The sequence below is a fragment of the Brachypodium distachyon genome, chromosome 3, assembly GCF_000005505.3.
Source record: "Brachypodium distachyon strain Bd21 chromosome 3, Brachypodium_distachyon_v3.0, whole genome shotgun sequence".
Classification (NCBI taxonomy): domain Eukaryota; kingdom Viridiplantae; phylum Streptophyta; class Magnoliopsida; order Poales; family Poaceae; genus Brachypodium; species Brachypodium distachyon.
Window position 1 is genome coordinate 362,837 of NC_016133.3, and position 18,442 is coordinate 381,278.

At 42.2% G+C, this 18,442-nt stretch overlaps 2 protein-coding genes across 3 annotated transcripts; both read right to left on the reverse strand.

The window, feature by feature from the left end:
• Nucleotides 1-940: 940 nt before the first annotated feature.
• LOC100840143 (large proline-rich protein BAG6-like) lies at nt 941-12,403 on the reverse strand. The gene is given in 25 exon segments (XM_024460436.1): nt 941-1,707; nt 2,129-2,265; nt 2,335-2,426; nt 2,519-2,743; nt 3,085-3,253; nt 4,207-4,375; nt 4,547-4,658; nt 4,737-4,808; nt 4,887-4,996; nt 4,999-5,050; nt 5,408-5,556; nt 6,133-6,202; nt 6,295-6,438; nt 6,548-6,667; nt 6,786-6,823; nt 7,247-7,342; nt 8,348-8,468; nt 8,634-8,769; nt 9,030-9,103; nt 9,184-9,306; nt 9,431-9,474; nt 10,189-10,284; nt 11,264-11,384; nt 11,518-11,650; nt 12,091-12,403. Coding segments are annotated over 19 exon segments (1,827 nt in total). The 5' UTR covers nt 11,650; nt 12,091-12,403; the 3' UTR covers nt 941-1,707; nt 2,129-2,265; nt 2,335-2,426; nt 2,519-2,743; nt 3,085-3,253; nt 4,207-4,358.
• Nucleotides 12,404-12,959: 556 nt separating this feature from the next.
• On the reverse strand, nt 12,960-17,361 carry LOC100824396 (putative nitric oxide synthase). 2 transcript variants are annotated; one of them, XM_024462100.1, is made up of 14 exons: nt 16,902-17,361; nt 16,340-16,525; nt 16,154-16,240; nt 16,003-16,082; nt 15,833-15,914; nt 15,726-15,746; nt 15,363-15,408; nt 15,113-15,231; nt 14,751-14,864; nt 14,588-14,662; nt 14,399-14,488; nt 14,194-14,257; nt 13,635-13,744; nt 12,960-13,451 (listed from the first exon to the last, which is right to left on the reverse strand). In XM_024462100.1, exons 1-13 carry the CDS (start codon nt 17,319-17,321, stop codon nt 13,647-13,649), a joined length of 1,482 nt encoding a protein of 493 aa, XP_024317868.1. In that variant the 5' UTR covers nt 17,322-17,361; the 3' UTR covers nt 12,960-13,451; nt 13,635-13,646. The 2 variants fall into 2 exon arrangements, with proteins under 2 accessions (XP_024317868.1, XP_003570776.1); XM_003570728.4 differs by lacking the exon at nt 14,194-14,257 and having other exon boundaries at nt 16,902-17,358.
• Between the last annotated feature and the right edge of the window lie 1,081 nt (nt 17,362-18,442).

The window sequence follows — 18,442 nt, forward strand, 5'->3', positions numbered from 1 at the left end:
TTGAGCTTATATGCATGACACATTTTTTTTGCTGAATTATGATACCCATTTTTACCAACTCATATGTCTGATACATTGTTTTACCGAACTCATATGTATGATACATTTTTACAGAGCTTACATGTGCGCCACGACACATTTTTTACTGAACTTATATGTATGACACATTTTTTTTTACAGAATTTATATGTAAGACACATTTTTACCGAACTTCCACGGATGGCACATTTTTTACCGAACTCATATGTATGACACAATTTTTACTGAACTTATATGCATGTCACATTTTTTTATTGAACTTATATGCATGACACATTTTTTTTAGTGAATTATGATACACATTTTTACCAACTCATATGTCTGATACATTGGTTTAGCGAATTTACATGTGCGACACATTTTTACTGAGCTTACATGTGCGACACATTTTTCTTACTGAGCTTACATGTATGATACATTGTTTTTACAGAACTTAAGTGTACGATGCATTTTTCTTACCTTATGTATGATACATTCTTTTACCAAACTTATGTGTACGATACATTTTTACCGAGCTTATATGTATGATACATTTTTTTTCCTACCGAGCTTATATTTACGAGACATTTTTTACTAAACTTATACGCACACACATTTTTACTGAGTTTATATGTATGACACATTTTTTACTGAACTTATATGCATGGTACAATTTTTTACTGAACCTGTTTGCATGGTACATCTTTTTACTGAACTTATGTGCATGCTGCCTACATTTACCTGAGATGGTGGGTAACTAAGAAGCAGTGACTGCTGCGATGACAAGCAGATCAGACCACATATTACCCAACATATTATTTCCTATTTTAAAATTTGCAACTGAGATCATCAACACTTGATTCCATTGCCCCTGGTATGATCAGTGCATATACCAGAGCCTACACGAAGGCACCACCAGGGCTTATGGTATACGTGTATCCAATCCTTACTGAACCAGCATAAGTACATAGCATATTCTATACAGTCTACCATCCATGAAACGGACATCTAGTTACATCTGTAAATTAAATCTTTCCATGATCAATTCACTGCTCCCATTACAGGCCAATATACACTGGATCCATTTGGGGCACAGGCAGGGCATCAAATTTGAATGACAAATTAAGGGGACAATAAAACGCTTCCGGGGAGAATGCATGGAAGCAGGAGCTCTATTGTCCATTCATAAATCATGAACATGTGAATCCTCCTTGGAGTTGATGCACTTATTGCTTTAATTTTAGCATGCAGTTCTCTTCAACAAACAAACCACGCGTCGATCCAGTGCTTCACATTCTCCTTCAGGTCGTATTCCTCTTGAAGCAACTCCCAATCTTGTTATTGCATTTCCTTGTTTCAGAAGTTACTGTGCAGGGAGCGAACCGTGCTCCAAATCTCATGTAAATGAATACATTCTTGGAATCAGGTTCAGAGTGTATCCTCTGCCTACTTGTTCGAGCACAAGTTTCAAGTAGCCCTGGCAACAGCAGTGGGTTAGGGTTAACATCAGTTGTTTTTCTTACAAATAGTAGAGCGACAAGGGGAAAGAAAGAATGACGCCCGTGTTTGTTGTGCTGTTTGGTGCTTGCACTTAGCAAGTGTCTGTCTAACCATAACTTCTTTCTTCTTACAATGGAAAAAAGAAACACGCTCTTGTGAAATAATAATGCATAACACCCCTCATAATGCCTGAAAAAACAGTGAACTCTTGAGTTAGCTATGCACACATTGACCGAAGGTACAGGGTTATGTGTTTTTAGTTTTCATTTTATGTCCATAGCATATTTCTCCATTTATTCATACAAAGCTTTACGGAATGTGTGCAGCCCAACAGTTTAAATTGTTCTAACTGGATAATTAGCTAGACGCTGTGAGTGTAAAATGCACTAGCATTGCAGTTATGTTTTGTTAGGAGAGAATATTACTCCTATGGATGTCAAAATTATGTTTCGAATTATATACTTATTTGTAACACAAAATATTACGAAAATTGAAGGATTGCAGATAACTCTAAACAACTGGCTCCTACTTTGTACTGAACGTGATGCTCCATGTTTGAAGATTCAAAATAAAAGGTGCTAAAAAGGAAATTGAGGTGTTGTAATCCTACCAGTTCCAATATAAGTTTGACATGACATCGGACAATCTGCTCCGCTTCCACGATGATCATCTCCTCCCATCTTCGTGTAAGAAGCATGAAACAAAAATCTAGAACAGTTCATAAAAAAGAAATCATCCTGCCCCAGACTGCAATTAGCAGATATAATGGTGAGCACAACTACCAAATGATCGGAGGAATCGAAAGTAAGCACTAACCTCAGATCTGCCACAGTAACATCACATTGATGAACAAATGTCAACACCACAAATGATCCACGGATGGCTTCTCAAACAATGTGCATAAGCCACTAGCAAATTTGGTAAAAACATTTAGAGAGACAATTACATCCACAACATTTAGAGAAACACTTGCATCCTCAACATTTGGAGACACACTTACATCCACAACATGGTGCCTGACTTCTGTATGCCCTTGTTTTAAAGTAAATGTACTGTTCAACGAGCGAACGAACGGGACCGAACACATGGTTTACGCCCCATATATCCACCAAATCGGCTGTAATGTATAACCCACTCCTCATGCCATGCTTCAAGGCTGCTTCTCAGTCTCAGATTCTGATTGTATCCTCTTGCTGACTTGCTCGAGCAGAAGTTTCCAGTACTCCTGAAAAAACATTTATTCAGAGCGGCAGGTTAGGGTAAACATCAGCAGTTTTTTCTTAACAATAGTAGATCAACAAGGGGAAAGAATCACTCTCCTGATAAATAACTATGCATAGTACTCCTTATAATAATTATAGTCTATATTCATGGTACTACCAATCAACGGTATACAATAGTCTCAACAGACCCATATACCCAGAAGACTTATGTGTATAATATAATCTCATACTGTAGCATTGGCCAACAATTTAACTTCCGTGGGATCAAGTACACGATACATTGCATGTTTTAACTACAACAGAGCTAGCTTACTTATAAAAGTAAACTTTGCACAAAACATACATCGGCAAGCTTTGATCATTAGCAAGCTCTTCAAGCATGACCGGAATGCTCTCGTCTTCACCAAAAGCTTGACTGCTTGAGCAGCACGTAATTTCAAGGACAGCACCAAAGATATCTTCAGGGGAACCAGGTTGCTCGATGTGTGTTCGCAGGCTTGGTGAAGATTACTCTGTCCACAAAATGCAAAACATGAGTGATGTCACATATGCAAGGTTCAGGACTTCACACTAAGTAGAAGAACCTGGCTATCAACATTAAGGAAATAAAAATGCTTCTTATGGGCTACGAGGGAGTCCAAACAGAGAGAGGGGCCGTCTAGCATATACAGTAGGTCCAAATATGCTATATTCAATTAAACAACAAACTGAACCATGAACTTTATATAGTCATCGTTAGATTTGTTTCCAAACCAAGCTAGATATGAAGTGGATAAAACACAAGTCAGTGGAGAGAGATCAAAATGTGATAAGCACTCATTAGAACTTCAAAACTACAGGTTTGTGACCAGGACACAAGATGCCAGTAGATATTTAGGAATATTTTACTGTTGCTTGAAAGGACTCGAGAAAATAAACTTTCCCAACAACTGAGCCTTGTAGTCTTAAAGTGCCTACTTGCCATCCAAGAGACTCAGCTCAGGACAGTAAACACGCACTTGAATTTCCCCGACGTGGTTCCCATGCTGCCTGTAAATCCCACAAGAACAAACTATGGACCTAGACAGTACACCAAATATCAAGGACACTTGTGATATGTCACCATATCTGTCAATCGAAGGGTTCAGAAAGCAAATCTACTTTATAATTGTGAGACCATTTATGAGGAGTCTGACATCTGCATCCTTAGACTTATCACCGTTTATAAGGCAATTAACACGAAATTTAAAGCCTGTTTTCAGCATCGAGTGGGAGGTATAAATTAGAATACGTCATAAGGACCCAGGTCATTTCTAAGGCAATTAATGATGCTTCATAAAATAGAGAGTGATCATCAACAAATATGACATGATGTTCGTGACAACCCTAGCTTACAAGCCCTTACAGTGAAAACCAGCATCTACGGATACACGACCTAAAACACCCTGCTGAACAAGAGTAGATAAACGAGAACCACATAAATCACCTAAACGGTGGTGCCACTGGGCAAAAGAGAACTTTCTTGATGTTGAGCTGTTAGCAGGAAACACAGATGATGCGGAAGCTGAAGGAAGGTGAAGGATGTCAAGGAAGTAGAGAGATGTGGAGCCTCTACGGTGACGGCCAGTTCCAATGATCCTATTGCTCTGACGATCCTGCACATAACAAGAGGAGTCATTAATCCGCTAGTTGACCAACAGACCGCCAACATGGGCTTGGGTTAACTATAGCCTATACACACACTAACAATTTGATCATCCAATAGCCCACTTAAATACCTTTTCCCCTCAAAATTAGTACTTAAAATGCAATAGATGTGGCCTTACCACCATCATCATTGGCACCAGATGTTTGAGAAGTATCAACAATAACAACAGGACTTGCACCAAGAACTGGTATGCTGGAAACTCCAGAACGAGGGGCACTCTGGAAAGATGGCTGCAGACATAATAGTTAATGTTATTAGAATGGCAGAGCACATCAAAACCAACGCGAAGAAGTATCTCAATATTTCACCTGAACCATGATTGGATTTGGTCCTGCAGGGTTTATATAAATAGCAGACCCAGCATTTACAAAAGCATTGGCCTGCAAAATTGGCAAGCTTTCAGAATATAGTTAAAAATGTGTGAAATCAGAGACATGGCATGGTAGAAAAATGCATACAGGAGATGTCCCCATTCTAAGCATCGTCATTGTCCTTCCAAGCTCCAAAAGCATAGCCCCCAAATGCTGCATTGCTACTCCTAACTGAGCTGATTCATTCTGGATCTGCTTCGTATAGATGTATCACTAGTAGCAGCATCTCTCTGAATATGTTGTGCAAGATGCTGAGACAGAAAATCAGGTTAATGGAGGTCACAGAGTGTTGTGTTTGGAGGATGGGCAAAGGCAAAACTTTAAATGTCCAGTTCAGTTAGTTTTCCATAATGCTATCAACTCCCTCCGATCCATAATAAGTGTCTCAGATTGTACTAAATCTGAGACACTTAATATGGATCGGAGGGAGTAAAAATAAAGACAACCAAAAAATTACTAGAAGGGTAATGCATTCTTGTTTACCGAACATTGATTAGGAGACTACAATAGAAGGAAAAATCATTATGTAGTTTAGTGTCACTGTCAAAGGTGAAATATTTGAAGGTTGGAGGCGTAGAATACAACTACAGGTTAGAAAAATAACATACAGAAAGAGCGGAAGAAGCACTGCCGCCAAGAAGTTGTTGGGCTCTTTCAACTACTGAAACCAGCACCTCAGGACTTGGGAATCTTTGGTTTAAATAAGCATCAGCTGATCTTTGTTGTTGCTGAGCATTTGAGTCCACAGATGGAACACCTACATTTATATCATCAAAAAAGAATGTCACAGATAATGATGGCCCAGGGTCTCGCTCAGCCTCACAATTTCACGGTGGACTCAACAGCAAGACCTAAACTACCTCCTTGGAGCAGAGAAGATACAAAGAAGGGAGAAAAACAGAGTAAGAACACACTGAAGTTTTTGGTCCAGGCGGCACTGCCTTCTTGTGCCTGCCCTTCTTTTTTTGTTTTTCAGTTTATGACTCTCTTCATCTGAATGCAGAAGAGAGAGCCTGATAACGTTACAAAGGAGCAGATTTTCCCCCCGACCAGCTACACTATTGCTGACGAGTACTGCTTCCTTACCTTACTGCTGCACTATTTACAGTCATGGGCATCACATCGCCATGCTGCTACTCACACCAAGTCAAGGGCTACACAGTGCCCATGCCTGTACCGCAGTAAGTACCACTCAAGCTGACCACTTAACAAATGTGATCAAGCTGTTTACATGTTTATTAAGCACACGACAAGATTAAATACTAAGCTAACAGATAATAGTACTATTGACGAGCAACGAATTAACCAGCTGCAAAAAGGGAAAAAATCATACCATTGTTCTGCAATACTTGGTCCATGCGATTGATGTACCCCAAAAGAGTCATCATGGAATCAGGAATAACCTGTCATCAACATATATGGTCATCAATACTAAAATTAGAATGAAATAGAGATGGCAAAACAGCAAGAAGAAAAAGAATGAACAATATACTACCATGTTGCGGGGAATAGTCTCTCCTGGTTGAAATTGTGGCACGCGGATTTGATTGTTGAGAATTGAGAACCTAGGTTGCGTTGGGTTCCCTGTCTGAGTTCTTCCAGCATTATTAGCCCCTTCTGGTGCAATGGTTGATGGCACCTGGTTAAGCAACCACAGAAAAGTAAATATTGATACACCGCAGGAATCCTAAACAGACCCATATAAGAAACCTTCTTTTTTTGCGGGTACATATAAGAAACCTCCTTACCGAGAATGCTCCATTTTCCACATCATCAGGCATCCCAAGACCAATGAAGTCAAGCATATTCAGAATATCCCTAGCCAAGTCACCTATCATCCCCTCAGAGCGCAAATCATCTATTGATTCCTACAAGAGAATAAATAAACAAATAAGTAGATTAACTAAAATAAAACGAGTTGATGTTCAATAATTGATGATTGTGGCTAATTTTTGAAGACATAGTCAACAAACGATAGAAGCATACCATGCCCAAATATCCTCCTCCATTTTCAGCAACATTAACTGCACCAGTGACAAAAATGTAAAAGGTTCATAAGGCCCAGACTCATCATAACGTAATTTTTTTTTAAGATATCACATTGCTACCCAAAACTAATTTCAGCCCTCCCAGGATTAAATACTACTACCTCCGATCCATAATAAGTGTCCCGGACACTTATTATGGATCTCCATAATAAGTGTCGAGGACACTTAGTATGAATCTGAGGGCTATCTATCATGGAGTGTGAACACCATATACAGCTTTATGTAAGCGCAAATGAAAACATGAAATTTGAGAGTACAAAACTATAACGCAAGCATAATTTGATCTCCTATAACACTAACAGAGGGTAAGGCACCAAGTAGGTCTAATGAATCATGAAAGCATCAAAGCATATCCAAATAATTTTTGCAGTCAGGATTGATATTGTAGTCGACATTTACCATTAGCGTGGGTGCTTTCTTCAGAAGTGCCAGAAGAATGTTGGCCCTCAGTTGTAAGTCGAGCAACTAAATGCAATGTATATCCATCTTCCAAATCTTTGGATTGTCAAGGACATAAATAACAGAGTTATGATCATGAGCCCGCAGATAAATGTGGCAGGATATCAAACTTGAAAGCATACATTAAATTAAAGTATTGGACAAAGGAGCAATAAAACCTACTGTTCCTGGCACTAAGAGCAAGATTAATAGTATAGCCAACTGCTGGCTATTAGTTGATGCCATGTCAGCTATATATAGTTAGTGCAATAGCTAGCATGTATAATAGTTGGTTATAAGATTGTATTACTTTATTAATACATGGCCCACATAGCATTCTCAAATGGTATCTAGGAGCATGTGCTGCAGTTAGCTATTCGCTTATAGCCCACTTCTCTTCTCTCTCATCTTCTCTCCCCGCCGACTAAGCAAAAACAAGATATTTAAACCCTTCTAGCGTACTTACATCATCTTATTATACTTGCTCTAACTAGTCATTAGACCACTCCCAATGCTCCACCGTGTACTATATCTTAAGTATGGCACATACTCAAAAATGCTGATGTGGCATTCTATTTAATGAAGAAAGAGACTGGTATGCAGGTATGGTATCTTAATCTAGATACAGCTCTTATCACTAAAACCAAGGAAAATCATAACTCTTCTCCCACAAAACATAATAAATTATAGCTTGTTTAGATACAACACCAAGATATAAACTATTAGAGAAATTGTATCTAAACATATATTTAATACATAAGATACGATGCATTGGGAGTGACCTTAGTGAACCAATGGACAGCTAAATTTTTTGCCAAGCACAGGAGAACTCCTCAATGAATAAATACCCAATGCTTACAATGATCTGAGGTTCTCGTTCCTATTTCTAGCAATCAAAGCTTAGCATCTTTAATATGATATTACACCTATCCGCAAAAAAACTGACATTAGACCTGGAAAAAACTCAATACGACTCATCAAGGTAGTAACTGAGGTAGAGATGTAAGAATTAATACACCTTGTACTTGTAGGCTTGACAGAAATGCAGAAACAAAAGGATACAGTATTCCGACAAGAGGCTGTGATTGTCATTCAAGACTCTTCCTCTGAAAATCAACCGTTGATGGTCAACAGGAATCCCAGCTGCATCTGCTATCTTCTCCTTTAGGTTCAAAACAGTCTCCTGGGAAGATTTGGCAATTAGTTCATCAAGCATTGCCAGCAACTGAGGATTAACAGGGAGCTGAACACCCATTTTCTAATAGCATTGACTTAAAAGTAGTTCAACGACATTCTACAGACAGACATTAGACGAAACCAAACAAGTCAAGAGCTAGAGCATAATTACATTCTTCTTGACACGGAGCTTGCGCACTTGCCCATCCATGGTCTTGATATTGATCTCAATGGTAGATTCTGGATCACCGCAACCAGCTTTCACCGTCGAACCGCTGGCCCCACCAGAAGCATCACCACCAGCCATCCTGCATAGACAGAACACGAAAATAAACCATTCAGGTGCAACAAAAACCACCGCTTGGGCACGTCTTCCCAGGTGCAACAAAAACCATCCTGCATAGACAGAACACGAAAGATCGCCTATACTATAATTGGCGTTGAGCACGTGCATCTACCACGGAAAATTGGAACTTTTTGTGCGGACATTTTGACGGCGGATGGAGAATGGTGTGATAGGCGTGTGTGTGCCGAGAATTTGTAGATTTGATGGTTGAGAATTGAGAACCTAGGTTGTGCTGGGTTCCCTGTCTGAGTTCTTCCAACATCATTAGCCCCTTCTGGTGCAGTGGTTAATGGCCCCTGGTTAAGCAAACACAGAAAAGTAAAATATCGATACATCGCTGGAACCCTAAACAGACCCATATAAGAAACCTCCTTACCGAGAATGCTCCAATTTCCACATCATCAGGAGTCCCATGACCTAAGACATCAAGAATATCCAGAACATCCAGAATATCCCTTAACGTGTCACCTCCCTCAGAGTACAAATCAACTAGCAATTCCTACAGGAGAATAAATAAACAAATAGATAGATTAACTAAAATAAAAAGAGTCGGTGTTCAATAATTGATGAATGTGGCGGAATAGCTATTTTTTTAAGACAATCAACAAATGTTAGAAGCATACCCTCTGCAAATCTCCTAGCATTCCTCCATTTTCAGCAACATTAACTGCACCAGTGACAAAAATGTAAAAGTTTCATAAGGCCCAGACTCATCATAATGTAATCTTATTTTTCCTTTGAAGATATCACATTGCTATCCAATCATATACTGAGACAATGATAAATCAGTTGACTTCAGAAGCAATCAAATACATCTAAAATGAGCAGAGGTAAAGAAAAAAAATACTTCAGTGACAGAACGTTCTAGAAAAGCCTCTGTGTAGACTAATAAAGAACTTGGCTTCCACCAATGTTAACACGAAAACAGTAGACAATGATTTTTATAGTTCACATACTAAGGAGATGTTTGGAATAATGGTATTTCTCGGCAATTTTTGGTATTCAAGTAAAAATTAAACTAAATACCAAGAAATGACCCCTCTTCCAAACAGGCCCTAAAGCAAAACATAAATCATGGATTAATCACTTGCTCATTTTTAATAGCCTGAAAGGCCACTGGCTACTTTCGTCCACAACTAGCAAAAACTATTTTCATCCCTCCCAGGATTAAATACTATCTATCATGGGATGTGGCATACCATATACTGCTCTCTGTGTGTGCAAATGGAAAACATGACATTTGAGAGTACAAAACTATATATAATGCAAGCAAGCTCCTATAACACTGATAGAGGGTAAGGCACCAAGTAGGTATAATAAATCATGACAGCATATCCAAATAGTTGTTGCAGTCAGGATTGTTACTGTAGTCGACATTCACCATTAGCATGAGTGCTTTCTTTAGAAGCTACAGAGGAATGTGGGCCCTCAGTTGTACGTCGAGCAACCAAATGCAATGCACATCCATCTTCCAAATCTTTGGATTGTCAAGGACATAGATAACAGAGTTATGACCATGAGAAATCAATACAATCCACAGATAAATGTGGCAGGAATTCAAACTTAGAAGCATACATTAAAGTATCGGACAAACGGGCAGTAAAAATCTACTGTCCCTTCTCTTTCTATTCGGACCCTTCGGGGCCCGTTTGTTTGTACAGTTTCTTCTCTCCTAATCGAATGACGGAATCGACCGTCTTTTTCTCAAAAAAAAAACCTACTGTCCCGACACTAACTAGTTTTTTTTTACGAAACAGCATGGCCTGCTATTTATATATCAAAGAAGGCCGAGAAGAACTCAACCCAGGGAGAGTATAAACATAGGGTACAAGAAAAACAAAAACGAAGACTATAAACGAAAACAAACAAGATGACTATATGACTGGACATCATCAGCTCTAGAGACCAGGGCACCTAATCCTGATGTGTCAATTAAACCCCAATTAACCACCTCGCTCCTAATAGTGGAGATAACACCCTCCGCTGGACGCCTCAAGTGGTTGAAAATACGGTTGTTCCACTCCTTCCAAATTGAGGGACAGCAGGAATAGCGAAGAGGCGGCACGCGACACATTTTTGGGCGCGGACGCCCCGAACAGCTCGGTCCTGGCAATCCACGATTGCTTAAGGGGCATGAAGTGGCCCCAGCTCGCAGGTTCAAAAGCATGGAGCATTGGAGCTTGCTCCATCCAGCCACCCCTCGCACAGGTTGGATATACATTGGACGGCTCAAAAAATTCCAAGCACACAGGAGAATTCCTCAATGAATAAATACCCGATGCTTGCAATGATTTAAGGTTCTCGATCCTATTTCTAGCAATCAAAGCTTAGCATCTTCAATACGATATGTATTAGCCCCGGGAAAAACTCAATACGACTCGTCAAGGTAATAACTGAGGTAGAGATGTAAGAATACACTTTGTAGCCTTAATAGAAATGCATAAACAAAAGGATACAGTATTCTGACAAGAGGTTGTGATCTTCATTTAAGATTCTTCCTCTAAAAATCAACAGTTGCTTGTCTACAGGAATCCCAGCTGCATCAACTATCTTCTCCTTTAGGTTCAAAACAGTCTCCTGGGAAGATTTGGCAATTAGTTCATCAAGCATTGCCGGGAACTAATAGCATTGACTTAAAAGCAGTTCAACAGTCTACAGACAGACATTAGACGAAACCGAACAAGTCAAGAGCTAGAGCTAGCATAATTACATTCTTCTTGACGCGGAGCTTGTGCACTTGCCCATCCAGGGTCTTGATATTGATCTCAATGGTAGACTCTGGATCATCGCAACCGGCTTTCACCGTCGAACCGCTGGCCCCACCAGAAGCATGAGCAGCCATCCTGCATAGACAGAAAACGAAAATACATCATTCAGGTGCAACAAAAACCGCCGCCGCTTCGGTGTGTGTGCTCAGAATTCTCCATAGGCTACGAGATCGGTCGCCTATAATTGGCGTTGTTGAGGACATGCGCACCTTCCACGGAAAATTGGAAACTTTTGTGCGGACTTTCCGAGGATTTGTGGAGTCCGCTAGGGTTTAACTAGTGGCTGAACCACTAGGGTGCAAAAACCAACGGCTAACCCGGCCCGATTGCGGCCGGAGTGGGGAGGGACGCGACGAGGCGGCGCGATGACGGCGACGAAGCTAAACCTAGGGCGCGGCGGCGCGATCGTGTTGGAGCTTGGACGGACGCGACGGGGTTTGATTGGAGAGAAAGACTCAAACGAATTTTCCGGGTGAGAGTGATGATCAAAGCAAGGGAAGCAGGGTGCGGATTACCTGACGAGGATGCTGTCCGGCGGAGGAAACCAAGCACACCGCCGGAGAAGAAGCACATCTGGCCTTCGCGAGGTCGGTGGGAGGAAGACAAAGAGGCGGCCGACGTCTCGATCGGTCTCTGACTTCTTTCTAGTCTTTCTTAATCGGTGTGAGTGCTGACTGCTGACCCTTTCTCTCTTCCTTCTAGAACAGTCTCCACAGTTCAGTTCCTACTGACGCGTGTTTCAGGGAGTTTGTCTGTAGAATTTCCAGGGTTGGTAAATCTTGGTTGGATTTACATGGGCCTGCAAGGACACTGTTGGATTCAAACTGCCCATGAGAATGTGCTTCACTTGTTGTAGCACGTCTCAATATGACATGGCCATTTTTTAAGGTTGCTTGCATGAAAAACAACACTTTTATCCGAAACCGAAAGGAAGTCAGATTACACTTTGCGTGGGGTTGACACTTTCCTGTTTGGAGCGACGGACAAAGAAATGACCGAAAGTTGCCCATGAGAATGTACTTCACTTGTTGTAGTACGTCTCTTTTATGGCATGGCCATTTTTAGGGTTGCTTGCATGAAAAACAACACTTTTAGCCGAAACCGAAACCAAAAGCGAAAGGAAGTCGGATTACGCTTTGCGTGGAGTTGACACTTTCCTGTTTGGAGAGACGGACAAAGAAACGACCGAAAGTTGGGACGGCTCAAGCAGGAGAGGAGCAGCGTTGTCGCGCCACCTTGGCTGAGGTTGTGGTTGGGAGCGAGGTGTGTGGTGATGTCATTAGGCTAAGGCGGCGATGCATGATGCCACGACGAGAGGAAAGGACTGGTTCGCGATTGGGACATCACAATGCACCGAAGCTAAATATATCGATTTAACCGAGAATTGTGTGGAGGCACAATGAAGCCATGATATAATACTATCAAATTTTGACAACACTTGAGTTCGGTACACTCTTTGCACAAATTACTATCAACCAAGCATTAGAACAAACAAGAGTGAACACAGCAACATTTGGCCCGATGTTTCCTGAACCAATCTCAACAGCTGATCCTAGCTACAAAACTGAGCAGCAGCAGCACAGAAAAAGAATATAGGTAACTGGCAACTGTAGAGCATCAGTAATGCCATTTAGGTCTCAGCTCCTCTTCTGCCTCCGTCAGCTCCTGGTACCGGTACCACTGGGATGCTGCTTTACCGACGGGCAGTGGGGCGCGGACAAAGACCTCGACTGGCTTGGGTACATGTACTCTTAAATGCAGCTCACCCATAGCACCACCTTCTTCCTCAGCGCTGCCATCCGGGTCACTAGATGGCACACCAAGAGGTTCAACCGTGATCCAACCAAGTCCAGATATCGCAATGTCACAAGCAGGTCTATGCAAGAGAGATGATGCCAATTATGCATTCATGATTAAAATGATTAGATAAATGAAATAGCTACAAAATATATAGGGAATGACTGTCGATGTCTCCTTGCCATGCAAATATCGTAGTAGTGCTGGACAAAAAATGATTGCTGGACAAAGTTATGACTTCACTGTTATTTGTGAACATTACCTATCAAGCTCTTCATACTTTATCTGCAATTCGCGAACACCCTGAAGCCCACACCATCCTTCGGCTCTCTCCTGGCCGGTCGGGGGAGTCAATGTAACTCCGACTTCTCTCTGAAAAGTGAAGTGAACAATTTTATTTGGATGGAAGCACACATTAAATGCTCATCCAAAATACGTCTTCCCCGCTGCTGAACTCATATGGCATATTTTGCTAAATCCACCTAGTACGCAGAACCAAAAGCCAACTTTTTTAGCAGCTGAGACGACATGCAGGGACACTGTTTTACTTAGATGAGCAAAGCCTAAATACAAAATAAATAAATAAATAATAAGGGAAATAGGTGTGACTATCATAAATATCTAGAGATTACCAGCGAGCATTGATGCGACGGGAAGAGAAGGAACACAAGCACATTTTTGAAGAGCAAAATAAGTAAATAATACGCATGAGTTGCTCATAATAATGTAAAACCTCACTTCACAATTGTGATCGAGTTTTCAAAATAAAGCTTGAAAAAAGAAATAGATTGCTACTTCTAGTAGAGGAGTGCTATACGTACGATCTTTTATGTACGACGTGTGTACGATGCAGCTAGCACATCCAATCGTAACCGCTTGGTGGCTCTTCATTAGCTCAGAAAAAGAAAAATCAAGAAACTCAATTGGGCCACGTCGAGTCGTACATCTATCGGATGTCAAAACGTCGTACATGAGGCGTTTCCGCTTCTAGTAAATGAAAATCAAACTAGTAGAGCAGACACATACCTCGTAAAATTCATCTGCTTCTGTGGTGGGGACCATATTTATATTTAACTTCTTTGGTCCATAGAACGCCAGACGTGTGCGTGGAAGAGCCTGGTAATAGATTGGTTATCATTTAGTGTCTGTTACTTTACAAGTGAATTATAAAAGATGAGAAAATATCATTACTGGGATATTGAGCTTTTTAGGTACCTTAACAACATCAATACGGACAAGTCCACCCCAGAACAATGTATTACCGCTCAATCCAACATCTGTATCATTAGCCTGAACATAACATTATGTTCTGAAGAAAAAGATTAGTATGAAAGTTTTGAGAAAGTAACATGGATTTTATGGATTGAGGTACACGTACAGGAAAACATCGTCCTTTTAAGCGGCTTTGTGGTGCAAGAGATGGTAGATCATCAGCGTGGATCACTGCTGCTTGCCTATGGTGAAGATGGACTCCAGGTGTGTCGTATAATTTCTGTCATGCATAGATTCAACTGTATAGTGTAAACTAATGTTCAAACTGGACCCACTTATCCTATTGTATGTCATGTTAAATATATGTGATGGATGGAGATTTAAGACATCTAACTCTCTAAGTTGGAAGGTTTTTTTATTAGCACATAATTGACGTACGAGACAGAAAGCATATTACAATTTCTTACAAAGTTGGCAGTATCTGAAATATTCTTTCTTAGAAAAATGCCAAAAAATGTGCAAACGTACCCCTCCGCCTAAGAATGCTTCAATCTGAATGGGGCCTAGGGTTGTTCCAGGAACAGCAGATTGTATGGGCTTGTATTTTTGAGCTGCAGCTGCCACGGGATCTTTATATGCCATTGTTTCTGTAACAGTAGGCTCCAATTATTAGCATCATTAAGATACAGATGAACAAAAAAGAGTAGCTAATTGCAAAAGGGTGGTAGTCAAGAATGGTAAGGGTCCCCACACAAAAAAGAGAATCGTAAGGGCATACTTAGCATAGCACTGATAAATGCAGATTTCCCAACATTTGCTGAACCCTGTAATGGTGTACAGACACATCACATTATCAGATATAACTATAGTAGGCGATTGCAGAAATGTTACTATTCAGATTATGCATGACGAAAAAAATAAAAGCAAAGGGAGTAAATATGATGATTGCCGCACTGTTTATTTATCTATTTATTATTTCACGAGGATGATCAGCGTATCAAAACCATGGCTTGTTGGATCTTCCTTATATATATTTTTACAAATGACAGGCTGGAATAGTGTTCTGAGACACAATTTGTAAAATAGGACAACACGATGTAATATTTATTTTTCTCAGTCGTAATAGTTGAAGACAGCTTACCAGTATATATACATCTCGGGCCTGATAAGAAAAAGTAAAATTGTAGTCAGGATTGGGAAAAGAAACAAGTATGAGAAGTCAACACAGTAAGTATATAACAAGCTGACCTTCTTTTCCTGCTGAATCTCTGATATAACCCCAGTGATGCCAACCAATGACTTTGAACTAGTCAAATGGACACTAAGGACACTACAGATGCCAAGCGATATAATCAATTAGGTAAAGAGTTGACGAAATAATTGTGGGAGAATGGAAAACCCAGGAAAAAGGATCTCACTTAAGCTTCTTCCTAACAACAGCCTCCACAACCCAGTCGCCGATACAATTCAAATCTGTGTCTCTAGGAAGAAGATCGACCTACGGAATAACTAGATTTAGTTGACTGTCAACAGTAACAGTACTAACACTTGGTAAGGTGCAAAGTCCACCTTTGTTATCACAAGCACAATGGGATTAGCACCAGCAAAATCGCGTATGCGTGCCAGGAAACTTCCATTGAAGTCAACGATGTCAACCTACACGTAACAGCTAGAAGATGAGCGTGGGAAAAGGCACAAGCAAAAAAAATCAAGTATGCTGCCATCCATTTAGGTTTGACAGGACAAACTCTTTACCAGTTTCACTATCAATGCTTTCTCGTGACGAAGGTACGACAGCTTCTCCCTTAGTTCCTCTGCGGAAACAAACTGCTTGCCCCCAGGATAACCACCATGACCGCCAACAGCGGTGACCATGTGTCCGTGTGACAGCAGCTTGCACCTTCCACACAGCACGGTTCTCAGTTGATTGTGCCTCTTCTTCTGCTCACACGGGAAACAAAAAGTAAAGTGTCACTTGTCCAATAATCATACAAGGAATCACGGCGTGAACTAGTATTGTACCATACACGCTTAGATCACCCTTACAGCTGCTTGTTGATCTAGTGCACATACTAAATCACAAGGCAGGCCAAGACAAGGAACCATGGACGCTGGACGGAGCAAGTGTCACGGACCAGGGTCTCATTCGGCATCAATTTTAATCAAAGTTAAAAAAAAATCTCACACTTTAGCGTAATTTGGAACTCCATGCTTGGTAAATCAATGGATAGCTAACGAAGCATGGTAAATGGGGTCAAAAGTAGTAATCAAGATGAAGTGAAGGGGGCAGAGAGCGAAGCCCGGGTGCTTAGCTTACCAGTTCGTAGGTGGCGGGCTCGACGTAGCCCGGCGACCCCTCCTCGTCGGTATGCAGCGGCGCGCCGCATCCGTAGCAGCAGGCGACCCCGGAGGGCGTCTTCTTCGCGAGCGCCCGCCGCTTCTCCTTCCTCCGGCGGCGCTTCTCGGCCGCGTCCTCGTGCGGCGCGACCACCCGCGCGGCGGCCGCGGCCGCCATCTGCCTCCCCAGGTACCTGTCCCCCCGCGTCGGCGCCGCCGGCCCCACGCCGTCCGCAGGCGCCGGTGCCGGCGGGGGACTGTCGGACGAAGAGGCGGAGACGGAGGAAGCGGCGGCGGCGGCGCGCGCGCGGGAGGAGACGCCGACGGTGGACGGCGGCGGCGCGGGGGATCTGGGGAAGGAGAGGAAGAGGAGGCGGGGGCACGCGCTCGCGCTCGCCATTGGAGCTATCTCTGTGTAAGGTCGCGGCGGGCCTTATCCCCTCGCGTCGAGCGCTCTTCCCACTTCAGTTTCGTGTCGTGTGGATCGAGATGGGCCGGCGATCCAGTTCGGGGCCCACCGAACCGAACGGAGGGACGAAATCACGGCCCAGTTCGCTGGATCTAGGTGGACGAACGGATCGATGTTTTGTGTTAATTCCGTCCTAGAAAATGGAGGTTTTGGTCCAAGTTTTTTTTCCCTGAGGGAGGTACAAGGATTGTTTGGGCAGAAGTTTTAGCTTGTGTGTGTTTGGGGTCGAATATGCTTACTACTTTGTCCGATTTTTGGCTGCAGGCGCAAGGACATTGCTGGGGCAGCAGCTCTACGGCATGCACTGCGCCCGCAGACAACGCAACTAAAAAACCGATCTGATGAAAATGACTAGACAATCCACTTATACTTGAACATGCAGATCGGGGCCAGGAGAGATGGACCATGCAAGAGAAGATAGCGGAGAGATGGACAGGGGCATTAAATCGGCGGTCACCAAATGTTTTGTAACGCACGTTGCATGCCGTGGTGGCGTGAATATATCAACAATCATGCACGATGACATTAGTTCATTATGTTGGGAACACACGACACACAACAATTCAATGTGTGTGCAGCATTGTGCAAGTCCTCCTGCTGCATGCATATATGGACCAGTTCATTAGTGTACGTTGTTGTTGTCGCTGCAGTCACATGCATGTGTGTTTGTACGTACGTGCAGTCCGCAGCGTGTTGTCTGGCTACTGTAGATTGCTAGCGTGCGTGGTCCGATCGGTCTCGTGCATCCATCCGTCAATGCAACTAACGATTTCAGCTACAATGCATAGTTCGGTTCGCAAGCTTGTGTACGTACGTACGTACGTGTTCTCTGACTGGAATACGTACATGCTACTTACCGACACACCCTAGCAATTACTGCTCTAAAGGTGACGTCGCAATGCAGATGCAACAACATTGCTCTGCCTTGTTCTTGTTTGCTAGCCAGACGGAGCAACACGCTGCAAGTCCGGGGCCACATGACAGGGCTCGACTCCCAGGTCCATTCTTCCCTTCCGCCAGGACGGACAGGGCCGCGGCGTACGTCAATGGGC

What these genes read in the sequence shown, in the direction of transcription:
- LOC100824396 (XM_003570728.4), bottom strand. Translation starts at nt 17,321, where the DNA reads ATGGCGAGCGCGAGCGCGTGCCCCCGCCTCCTCTTCCTCTCCTTCCCC. An exon ending in CCCGAGATGTATATATACTG is followed by an intron (nt 15,409 to 15,725) that starts GTAAGCTGTCTT and finishes ACACCATTACAG; the next exon opens with GGTTCAGCAAATGTTGGGAA. An exon ending in AAGCAGATGAATTTTACGAG is followed by an intron (nt 13,745 to 14,398) that starts GTATGTGTCTGC and finishes TTCACTTTTCAG; the next exon opens with AGAGAAGTCGGAGTTACATT.